The sequence below is a fragment of the Apodemus sylvaticus genome, chromosome 17 (genome assembly GCF_947179515.1).
Source record: "Apodemus sylvaticus chromosome 17, mApoSyl1.1, whole genome shotgun sequence".
Classification (NCBI taxonomy): Eukaryota; Metazoa; Chordata; class Mammalia; order Rodentia; family Muridae; genus Apodemus; species Apodemus sylvaticus.
Genome location: NC_067488.1, coordinates 68,315,934 through 68,328,355, shown reverse-complemented (window position 1 = coordinate 68,328,355; position 12,422 = coordinate 68,315,934). Strand labels below are relative to the sequence as shown.

The 12,422-nt window shown below is 50.0% G+C and overlaps 1 protein-coding gene across 1 annotated transcript; it reads right to left on the bottom strand.

Annotated features, from left to right (window-relative positions):
• Positions 1–583: 583 nt before the first annotated feature.
• Positions 584–9,165, bottom strand: LOC127667538 (keratin, type II cytoskeletal 73). Its single transcript, XM_052160602.1, has 9 exons — positions 8,719–9,165; positions 7,620–7,834; positions 6,796–6,856; positions 6,196–6,291; positions 5,644–5,808; positions 3,467–3,592; positions 2,537–2,757; positions 1,587–1,621; positions 584–840 (listed from the first exon to the last, which is right to left on the bottom strand). The coding sequence occupies exons 1-9, from the start codon at positions 9,163–9,165 to the stop codon at positions 584–586; spliced, it is 1,623 nt and encodes a 540-aa protein (XP_052016562.1).
• Positions 9,166–12,422: the final 3,257 nt, after the last annotated feature.

The window sequence follows — 12,422 nt, the reverse complement described above, 5'->3', positions numbered from 1 at the left end:
CATTCAGTGACTATTCTACACACCATACTGAAGGGGGCGTCATCTGAAATGAAGATTTCTTCAAGAAAGAGGCAGTCTGACCTTATTTTATAAGTTTATTTGTGTGATACAGGAACAGAGAGCTGGGACCTACGCAAGGTCCAGACTGGATGGGGACTCCCAGTCCTTTAACAAGAGATTATGCCAGATATAATGGTGGCCAGGTACTTGATCCAGGCTGGTTTGGTTCTCACAGGAACATCCATCAACACACTTCAAGTCTCATATGCCCAGACTGTCATGGGCAGCAGGAGGACAGGGTAGAGGCTACAAGGGGGCATGCAAGCAAGTCCTCATGAATGTACAGAAGGCTAAGAGAAGTAGTCCCTTCACACTGGGGCAGAATGATGTGAGGTGTCAACCCTAGAATCCTGGTGTGGTTAATAAAGGCAGAGGGATCGGAGTGGGTAAGGATTGGAGAGAAGGCAATGCTGGCAACAAATAAAAGTAAAAAGCAAGCAATGGTAAATAAAACAGAAGGATTTCCTGGAAGAGCATTCAGAGAAAACCAAAACTGGGCAGAAATGGGGTACTGGCTGTCAATTTATCTCATGGTTTTCTTTGAGGGTGAACCCAAACCCAAGGTCTTTCCTGAAACTTCCTTGAATTCACTTGCACTACCCAGTCTGGTCTTGGTATCTCCACGGGGGCTACAGTTCCCACTACCAGTGACACAGCCCCCTGACAGTATGCCATAGCCCCCGGCAACAGAGCTCTGCCGGTAGCCATAGGTGCCAGTGCTACTGAACCCGAAACCAGTCCCGGTGCTGACTGCTCCGGGTGCAGAACTGCTGATGACAGCTGTGAAAAAGAATGAGAGACTGGGCATCAGAGGGTGCTTTAAGGTAGACATGGCCCCAAGTCCTTAACAGTATCCAAAGACTCAAACATATCCCTGCTGACTAAACTCTAGAGGCAGACCTCAAATATAAGTTTGTTAACACATACTCAATCCCAAGCAGATCAACCTTGAGGAAAATGAGTCCAGGTGTCACAGAATCCCCAGTCGGCACCTACTCTTTCTCGGATGAACAAGAAAAGCAATGTTTTTCCCCAATGGACAAATGATGCCCAGGCATAAGCTGCTTTCTTGCATTTGACTTGAGAAGGCATCCTTATGTTGATTCTATTGTGTTTCCTGTGGCTTGAATTAGGATGCTTGTGCTGGGGCCCTCATCTTAGGAAAAGAGTGCTTGAACCTTGTGGTGCCAGTGTTAACACTGATTCGTGCCATATGGCTTCATAGATCTCTCCTGACAGAAGGAATAGGTGACTCTGTTTCCCATCCTGCAGAGCAGTGTGGGTAGCAGGTGAGGGCATTCAGCTACCAAGTGTTTCATCCCAGCACTTGGGAAATGGTGAGTGTGTGAAGTCAGAGTTGTGGGAAACTAACCCCACTGGTGAAGAAATAGCTCTGAATGATGGAGGCAGCAGGAGGCCTAGCACACGCTGCTGGACTGAACCCCAACAGCAGACAACCACTCATTCATTCACTTAGTACTTGTAGACTGCTTGGAACTATCCCCTCAGAGACATGAAATACTCACAAATGCTCACGGCACTGGTGTGTTCTCCAGACATCCTGCCCAGAAAAAAGCACAGGGATCCCCCATCACACTTGAGTTCCTGAGTGGTCCTTCCCAGTACTCACCAGACAGTAGCCAGAATCACCAGTCGGTCTAATTCCACCTCCATCAAGCCCATGAGTACCAACAGTCAGAGTTAACAACTTCTGTCTCTAGACTTGAGTCTCCAAGATCCTCCTGCCCTCCCCAGTCTACCCTACCACAGAGAAGTAAAGGCTGTAGTACTCTTGGGGCTCTCACACTAACACTACTTCCAGGGTCCCTCTCTGCCTTTGGAGTTTCTCTTGAACCCATTGCTTGACTGTGGGGCAGCTGACGCCTGAGAAAGTGGAGGTGTGGGGATGCAGACAACGAAGGCGGCCCTGGACGAAGCATCTGTGTGACTCTAAGCCAGTCCCAGGATTTCCAAATGCCAACGATCTGTCTTGTCCCTCCATGCACTGGACTTTGTGCAGCCTATATTATTATCAATTGAGTATTTTTAACTGACAGCTTTTTATGGGGTGGGGGGAACATTTCTCTTAAAAGAAGATTATATGTCGCAATGCACAAAACCAGAATTACATAACCAAATAAGAAAAGAAATGGCACTAAAAATAAATGCAATGAAAATAGAGCTAGTTAGCTGAAGGGAGAGCGCTAGGTGGTACTGAGAGGCTGAACTTAGTATCCGTTGCCCCTGTATGAACGTGCATTACTTGTAAGGGACATCAAGGCCTTGAAGCAATACTAAGTTGAGGCTCTGAAAAGCTGAAGGGGAATTTAAAGACCATTGCTGTCATACTGCGTGGCTGGAAATCACTCTGGAATCTGTGGTGAGGCTGGGGAGCATCTATAGCTCCTCCAGTGTCTACATTCCCATCACAGGGACCTGGATGGCAAGGATGGCGTCTGAGCACCCCTGCACTTACCTGCACTCCTCCCCCTCCAGCAGCTTGCGGTAGGTGGCGATCTCAATGTCCAGGGCCAGCTTCATACTCATCAGCTCCTGGTGCTCGCGAAGCATCCGGGCCAGCTCCTCCTTGGCCTGGTGCAGGGCTCGCTCCAGCTCATCCAGCTTGGCCTGGGCATCCTTGAGGGCACAGTCACCTCGCTGCTCAGCATCAGCAATGGCCGTCTCTAGATTGGAGCACTGGGGGCAAGGGGCAGCACACCCCTGATTATTCCCATGTATTGATCGTGGATGGGCCTTACTATACTGCAATACTTCCTGGAATGTATCAGGCAATGAGGACTTTTACTTGGCCTCAGGGAAGCTTGTTTTTCTCGGTCTTGTAGCTATGAGGTTCTATGTTGTGGATAGCCCTGGGCTTGTATTTTGATGCTAATTCCACTCCTGGGAGGGTCTGCAGACTAGGAGTTGTACACAGGTGCCTTGAGAACCTTCTCTCCACCTTCTCAAATAAAGGCTAGAGCCAATGATTGGGCAGGAGGAGGGAAGGAGGAGCTGAGAGGTTTTGGTGGGAAGAGAAGGATCTACCGGAGGAGAGAGGATCAACAGAGGAGGCAGAAGAGGAGGGAGAAAAGAAAACTTGTGGTTGGATAAAGCCGCAAGTTATATGGGATAACTTAGATGGGAATAGAGTAGTGTAGTGGGAGATCCGTCCAATCCAGGCTTATAGCTTGTCTAAATACTGATTGGGTTGTGATTTCTTTTACCGGGTAATTGGGTTGGGAAACTACCACAACCGTTCTAGACTCAGATGGGGAACAAAGTAGGGGAAGAGATGAGAATTCTCTGAGGAAGGGATTTCTAGAACAGAGGATGAAGAGAAGGAGACAGGGCGGGAAGGCTCTAAGCCCCGCCTCCATTGGGGTGTGGAGGAGCCCCAGTCACTCACTTGCTTCTTCACACTCTCGATTTCTGATCGCAGTCTCTGGATGAGTCGGGTCAGCTCAGAGATCTCATTCCTGGTGTGCTTGAGGTCATCTCCGTGCCGGCCAGCTGCCAGCTGCAGCTCCTGGAACTGGCAGAGGGTAGGTAACAAACACATATGTGACTCAAGGGTTGTGTCAGCCTAACTTAGCACAGAAATGCCTGATGCCATGTGGCAGAGGAAGAAAGGGATATAGCCTCTTCCTCTCTAACCATCGGTCCCTGATTTTTTTTTACTTTTTTTATTATTTATTTATTTATTTTATTGATTGATTGATTGATTGATTGATTGATTTGCCTTAAGCCTGGCTGATCTTCTTGAGGGTTGGATTTAGCCACTGGACTCTTGTCCCGCCTCTCCATACTGCATCTTTAGAAGATGAATCCCCAACTATGACCCTCCCTGCCTGTAGCCCTTTGAGGTCAAGATGAAATTCAAACTCCTAGCATAGCACGAGGTACTCACCTCTCACTGCCCCTGCCTGCATTTTTCTGGTTCCAAGCTTTGACATATACTCCTTTAATATATCACCCCCAAATGATTGTCACATGGCCCCATGTCTCTGAGGGAGTATGAACTTATCTCTCTTCCTTAAGTAGCTGCAGCTCAGCCAAGTCAAGAGGCCTTCCCTAATCCTCTGATTAGACACAATTCTGTTCCCTTGATCATGCTCTCCAGAAATCAGACATACTAGACTTCAGTGGGTGGATGTTTTCTTTTGATTCTGAATTCTCAGTACATGGCATAGTCCCTCGCTGTGCTCAAGAGAAAAATCCAATGACTGACTGCACAAGGAGCTGACCAGCTATACTTTCTCCTGTTCCCTTCTCCTAACTAGCTGGGCTGAGCACAGGCTTTCGAGGTTGTCTTACTGGACTTGGCAGGAAGGTGGGCTTAGCACTGAATATCAGCCATGAATCTCAGGAGGTAATTCCTGTTATTTGGGTTGCCCATTGAATAGTCAACAGAGAATATGCCAATTCTATCTCAGAATTTGACTTAAATGGAAAGCAGAACAGGTGCTTCCGGGTGATGCATTGCCTTGCCCTTGTCCCTGGATGCTAAGCCCTGATCTGCTTTAGCACCCCAGTCAGTGCCCCAGTCTTGGACAGCACCATCATCCCTTATGTACTAACACTCTTGGTAAGTAAGTTTCCTGCACCTGCAAGGCTCACTTATTTTTAAATGGTGATAATAAAGACTAGTCCCACATACTGTGGCCAGCATCCAGACACTGCGGCCAGCACCCATCCATAGCACCCCTCCCCATAAGTCCATGGTGAAGTGGAGGTGCTGATAACCCTGCAGCAAATGGTCCCTAATCACATCCGTGAGACTTGTCTGATTCTTCTAGAAGGGTCTATGGAGGTAACAGCCTGAGTTCGAGTGCTGGATCCTGACAACCCACAGGGGTTAAGTCACGTGACCATTTTAAACCCTGGCTTATGAGGATAAATGGGGAAGGAAATGGGACCAGGCCATAGCCTACTCTGTTGTCAAAAGCCCAGGCCTGTGTTGCCCCTTAGGCCCTGAAGGCTACTAACCCTTCCCCAACAGGCTAAACCTCTCCATCCTAGACTGGGAAGTAGAAGAGATAAGGCGATAATCTCTAAGGGGTGATTTCCCGAGAGAAAAAGCCCAGTGAACAGCAAGGACCAATTAGACAGTTAGCATCAGGATCAGAGAAGCCAGATTATCTAAGAGTCGCTTCCCACCCACACCCATCAGAGGGGCTGAGATGTGAAGGATAGCAACGCCCTTGTCATCCTGGGAGTCGGCTGCTCCCAGCTCACACTGAGGAGACCCGTGATTTACCCACCGTGATGACAGAGCTGAACCCTCGACTGCTCATGCCTACCCTCCCCCGCGTGTACTAAAGAGCACTCTGTCCCAAGAATCCCACCTAGTCCTGTGTTAGGATACTTCATCTGCTTCTTGCACCCTGAAATGGCTGCCATAGGGTCCAAGGGGAGTCCGAAGACAGAGTTGTGTCTTCCCCCTTCTTGCTCCCACAATGCCCAGGACAGTGTCATGTTCCTGGCAAGCTGGGGGCTGTCATGAGTCATGGAACAGAGCTAATGAGACCAAACCAGATTCCCCTCCCTACCCGAGTCTCTGGAGAGGTGTACCGTCAACCCCACCTTGGTCTGGTACACCATCTCAGCCTCTGCCTTGCTCTTCAGGGCGATGTCCTCGTACTGGGCTCGGACCTCAGCGATGATGCTGTCCAGGTCCAGGTTGCGGTTGTTGTCCATGGAGAGGACCACCGAGGTGTCACTTATGTGCGACTGCATCTGAGTAATCTCCTGCAGGGAACAAGAAGGTGTGGGAATGCCTAATGCAACCAGGGGAGGGGGACAGAATGATGGCCTTTTCCAGCAGGATAACCCCAGACTACCCAAACAGGCACAAGCAGAGTACTCTAAAGCTATGTAAGGACAGAGCCCAAGGTTCTGATACCATGTTGAAAAACTGCCCAGTAGATGTAAAACAAACTGAGAAGAAAATCCATGTCTGTCCCAAGAGTAAGAAAAGCAAAGGAAAATGCCTAGCTCTCACACAGCCTTTGAACAAAAGCCCTCCCCACCACACCCCCCACACACACAAGTGTTGGAGAGTTCCTGGGCTCTTAAACCAACTGATAAATACGTAAGTTTATCAACTACAAAGCAAGAGGTAAGGGCAAGCCTTACCCCCTCATATAGGCACTTGAGGAACTTGATCTCTCCATCCAGGGCATCCACCTTGGCCTGAAGCTCCACCTTGCTCATGTACGCAGCATCCACATCCTAAGGGGAATCCAGACACCTCCTGCTGGCCAACCTCTCTTATGAACCCCCCATACCCCAATGGCTAAATTGTCCCAGGGACAGACTCAAGACCCGAGAGGTAGGAACCTGACATCAGCCCAGACTTGCTGTGAGAATTTCATCCCCTTTCTCCAAAGCCTGGTACAGAGGTACAAAGCCTGTTCCTCCCCACAGTTGCTGAAGCAGCCATAAGAGTTTGTCAGAGACAGGGGAGTTAGAAGGGGGCTTGGCCCTTCCCAGAGTCCTGTGTGCTGCTGGGCATAAGCTGGGACTGACGATCCACAGCTGGACCCTTGCCCATTTACACAACCGTGAAGACGCTGGCTATGTGATCTGTGCTTGGCAATCAGCAGGGTCCACCATGGACATAGCCAGCTTCATCTCTGGGACTGTGGGCCCCAGGCCCTCTCTGGGGAATGCAGGCCTCATCCCTTCCTCTGCTCTTACCCACAGTGGGGGACCGAGGCCAGGTACCCTGCTTACCTTCTTAAGCACCACAAATTCATTCTCAGCAGTTGTACGCTTGTTTATTTCTTCTTCATACCTGCAGGGAAAGCATCGGTAAGCAGGGCTTAGGGTGCCCGTGTCTGTGTGTCTATATCTGTATGATCTCATTGAGAAATACAAGATGTCTGAATTGTGCATCCTTAAGCAGTTGTCTTCATCTGCCCCAACCCAGTAGTACTGTTTGGCTGAGCCATCAGTGGGGAGCTGGGCCTGGTGGCTGTGGGGGGGGGGGTTAGGTCTAGGGTTCTTCTGATGCAAGGAAAAGGTATTCGGTTTTTCTCCTCCTCAGAATCCAAATCATAAGAGCAGGACTCTGCCAGCAGACACCCATCACCAACAATGCTGTTCCAACCTGGGAAGGGGGCCCAGGAAGCTACAACTACCCCTACCCATGTCAAGAAAGAATGTGGCTCAGATATGTGGGACCCGGTGAGATTGAGAGAGCCCCAATGGGAAGCCCATCTTCTGCTCTGTGGGGTTTCCTTGGAACTTAGGGCACCCTGGGTAAGCTAAGGAACTGTCATTACGAATTGAACATGCACAGAGGCTTTCTAGGAGGGCTTAGGAAGCAACACATGAAGGAGCAAACTGCCTTCAAGAGCATCCCTGGCACTGCCCAGCACACTCAGTATCCACACCCAGCCTGCTTGGCTATGCCCATGAAGGCTCTCCTCTTGCTGGGTAAGCTCAAATGGTTTGTCTTGCTCAAGTTCCATCCCCCTGGGGCTACAGGCAAAAGTCCCAGGATTTACTTAGGAAGCCTCACCCCAGGAATCAGTTGCCCACAGTGTCCTACTCACCTCTTCTTGCAGTCCTCCACTGCATCCCGCATGCCCCTCAGCTCAGAGTCCAGCCTCACCCTGTCTCCAGATAGCGAATCCAGCTGCTTTTGCAGGCTGCTGATGTGGGCCTCGTAAACAGGCTCCAGGTTCCTCCTGCAGTTGCTCAGATCCAGCTGCTGCAGCAGCTCCCACTTGGTCTGCAGCACCTGGTTCTGCTGCTCCAAGAAGCGCACCTGGATGCAAAAGGAAGCCGCCTGAACCCACTCCACAGGGGATGGGAGACTTTCTTTCCAGAGGAAAAGGGTGGGTTTTGATCTACCCTGTGACCTTCACAGGTGAGCTCAGAGGAGGAAAAAACAAGCCACCCAAGCAGCTCCCTCTGGGAGTCCGTAGTCTAGCATCCAGAAGGCAGCCCTGGAGGTCAGGAGGGGCCCAAGGTGAGAAGGTGAGCTTCCCTCTGACCTGTCACAATGTTGGCTGATTGTCTCCTAGTGCTGTCTATAACTGCTTTGTCAATATTGACCAACTGTAGAAACTTGCTACTCTGTGGCAAGTTCTTGGATATAAATTTGCCTGCTAGCCTCCTACTCTTTGGGGTCTGGCAATCTGGTCTATATTTGGCCTTCTCCCTCCCTCCGTATCCATGGCCTCTCCAGCCTACCTGGGAGCCCTGTACTCAGCTGTACTGGGACCTTGAGCTCTCTGTGGTTTTCACGCCAGGAATTTCCATTGCTTGGTGCTCACCTACCACTTATGCTCAGGTGCTCAGACTTCAGTATGCATCAGTGTTCCTAGAGGACTCGTGGGAAGGCAGACTTCACAAGGCCACTGTTGTCCGCTTCTCTGCCTTCTCTACCCCACTCACCTGCTTCTGTACCAAGCCACTTCTCTGCCTCCTAGACAACTTCCAAATGTAAAGAACTCTTTCAAGCTCTTTACATGCCTTTAAGGTCCGCTGCCTCTCAGTTCTGGGGTCCCGGGGATTGTTTGCTACCTCTCTGCTCTGCCCTAGTATGTGTCTGTGCCCCGGGAAGGGGTAGCATCATCCCATCTCCAGACAGGGGGCCCCGAGGGCAGTGGAGGAAGAAGGGAGATAGTTAGCTATCAGCAGTCCCACCTTGTCGATGAAGGAAGCGAACTTGTTGTTCAGAGCCTTGATCTGCTCCCGCTCCTGCGCGCGCACCTTCTGGATCTCCGGGTCCAGCTCCACGTTGAGAGGAGCCAGGAGGCTTTTATTGACTGTGACCTGGTGGATGCCTCCAGGCAGGCACAGGGATGGATTTGAAGGCCCCAGAGCCCCACTGCCAAACATGCTGCCAGCAAAGCCACTGGCCCGACTCCGGCCAAACCCATATCCCCCTGCACGCCCGCTGCCGCTAGCCACATTGAAGGAGATGCTCCGGGGACTCCTCAGGCTGTAGAGGCTACGACTGCTGAAGCCCCCGCTGAGCCCTTTGCCCCCTGCCCGGTAAGAGGATGAGCTTCCTCCCGATAGCACAGCTGAGCAGCCGCTAAAGCCCCTGTTGGCAGCTCCAGGCTTGCAGGTGAATTGGCGATTCATCATGAAGAAGCCACAGACAGGGAATGAGACGCACACCTTCACCAAGAGACTGGCTGCTCACCTGCTTGTGATCTTGGCCTTCCCCTTTATAGAGCTCAAGAGAACAATTGCTCTAATTGTTGGGTTTAATTTGCCTGGAAGGAAGAAATCATTTTCTCCTATGGAAATCATAGACATAGGGCAACTTAAAAACCCCCAAAGTGCTGGGCTTGCAAGTCCTCTGCATGTAATTGAGTCTTATCTTATTAGCATGGGGTAATTAGCTAGGCCATATTATCCCCAGAAAGATCTTGGCTAGGAAGCTTGTCATGGTCCCAGCTGTCCTTTTCCAGAGGGCTGGGACTGTAGGAGTTCTGAAGGAGACTTCTAATTGACAGTGTCATCTCTGAGAAATCTCGCACCTGTGCCAGCATCAGATCATCGGCCTCGGAGACCCTGGCTAAGCTGCTTTCATGTGGTTAGGAAGTCCCAAGGCCTGGTTTCCCAAGGCTGATGGAAACATTTCTCATGGCTTATTCGTCAGGGACACAGGACAGGAATCCAAATCCAGACTCCACCCTCTGGTGGTGAACCTCCTGCGTGCCTTCAGGTAGATCCCATGATGCCCTGTGCTAACCAGGTGCCCATCTGCCTTCACCTGAACGCAAAGACTTCTACCCTCAATCCCACAATGGTTGACGCCAGTGTCTGTCTTTCCAGCTCCATAAAAAGACCACTTGGGAAGCTGAACAGAAAGCAGAGGTGTGGGATATATTCTCCGCCTCACGGAGTGACCAGTGGCTCAGATGATGCTGAGCTCCGGCAGAGTTGCAGAACTATTGGTCTAGATCTCTGAGGAAGATTATATGTCAAGAAGCTGTTCCCCAAGGGATCCTGGGAAATAGGTCTCTCTTGGGAATCTTCTCCTGCCTTCATTCTGATAGCAGAATGCCCTGTTGTCGTGGCCACAGCCGTCTGATGTAAGCAATGGTCTGCCTGCTCACCCTTCTTGCTGTCTTCATGACCTGGCCTGTGGCTGCAAGCAACCAGTAGCAAAGGAGCCAGGAAAAGGTTGTCTTGGTGATAACGTGTGAATAAACTGACAGTGAGTATCTGGAACTCCTTACCTGTCTTCCTGGTAGAAATGGTTAAGCTCGCTCTGCCTACATGGAATCTTCTCCATCACCATCCCATATACTGCGTCCCATCCCTCTCTCCCCTGCAGGGTCAGACAAAGATGCAGTTCCTTACAGTGCATGTACACTGGCAAAACCTAAAGTACTAGACACAGCCGCCTACTCTGCTTCACTGCATGCTCACCTGTGCCCAGTCCAAATCCATGCTGCCATGCTAAGTCATGCTAAGTCATGCTAAGTCATGCTAAGTCACGTCTCCTCCTCCCTGGAGAAGACGGCAAGATAAAGATGAGACTGGCATTAACACAGCATCCCATTGGAGCTCGCACAGTATGCAGCCTTTGTGAGCCTCATCTACCCCAAACCCTGTTTACAGAGAGCCTCAGTGCAAGCTTGGCTCAAAGGAGTATTACTGGGAAGGAGCAGTGTACAAAGTCACCAGTGCATTTGCACAGAGGAGTATCACGCCGCTGTTTAAAAAAAAAAAAAAATGACATCATGAAATTTGCAGGCAAACGGATGGAACTAGAAAAAAGAAAAAGATCGTCCTAAGCGAGGTAACCTAGACCCAGAAACACAAGCACAGTATGTACTCGCTGATAAGTGATATTGGCTGTTAAATAAAGGATAATCATGCTACTGTCCACGGACCCAGAGAGGCTAAGTAACAAGGAGGGCTCTAGTGGGGAACACATGGATCTCCCTGGAAAAGGGAAATCATGGGTGGGCTGAAAGCAATAAGAATTGAAATAGAAAGGTTTTAGGGGGAGGGAAGGATGGAGGGAGGGAGAGAGGGAAAGAATACTGGAAGAGATGCCTAGACTTGGGGGGGGGGCGCATTTGGGAAGCAATATGGGAAGCTAATGCAGAGGGAACTCCCTGTGAGTTAAGGAACTTTGTTCCAAGCCTGAAGACCCAAGTTCAATCCCCAGGGACCACATGATTTGAGAGAACTGACTTCAGAAATTGTCCTCTCTCTCTCTCTCTCACACACACACACACACACACACACACTAAATATGCAGGTTGAAGGGATAACTCAGAGCTTATCTCTGTTGGTCAGTGGGATAGCTTGTACTTTCCTCGCCTTTGTAGCAGCTGGTGGATAAGAGAAGCCCAAGGCCCTGGTTGGGAAGGTTAAGAAGACCTTGCTCTTGCTGAAGACCCAAGACAATCCCCAATCCCCAAGGATCTAACCTCTGTGCACCTCATGGACACCAGATATGCACATGATGCACATATACACACTCAGGAAAAACTCATCCACATAAAATAAGTGAGTACCGAAAGCAGCACTGGGGGGCAGTTACAAACAATACCTTTGTTTGTCAGAACTGAAAACTAAGGTTCGGAAGATTAAGTGCTTTAATGATGCGACTAAGCTAACTGGTAGAAGCAGGATTTGAACCACGGCCAACTGGTTCCTTGCTCAAAACACACGTATAGACTTGAATCAGGCACCAGATCCATAGGTGCCCGAGGGAACACACATTGAGTGCCCTGTGTGGAGCTGGTGAGCTCTTGGTCTCCTGGGCAGCACCGCCCACTATTTATCTCAACGGAAAGTAGTAATATATTTGGAAAGCACCAAGCTACAAATATCGCCAGTGTTTGCGTGAGTCAACATGACACAGGCATGCTAGTCAATACTAGTCAACTTCTTTGGGACTTTGCACAAACACAATCAGTGTATAAATGACACCAATCTCGTTGCTTCCTCTCAACCTGTATGCTTTATACTTCTTGAATTAGGAACCCCAGGATAATGCTAAATAAGGTTAGTACCTGTTCCCAATCTTATGGGGAAAGCACTGCGGCTTTCAGCATTTAATATTTACTCTAAGGAAAATCTCTCTCTCTCTCTCTCTCTCTCTCTCTCTCTCTCCCCATTTCTCCCCCTCTCCCTACTTCCTCCTCCCTCTCTCTCCCTCACTCATTCCCTCTCCCTGTCCTTCCCTTCCTCCCTCTCTGTCTCTGTCTCTCCCACCCTTCATCGCTCCCTCAACCTCCCTCAACTTTCTTCTCTGTCTCTCCCTCACTCCCTCATTCCCTCTATCTTTCCCTCCTTCCCTCCCTCTCTCTCTGTCTCTTTCCCTCTCCCTCCTTCTTCCCTTCCTCCCTCCCCATTCCTCCCCTTCCCTCCCC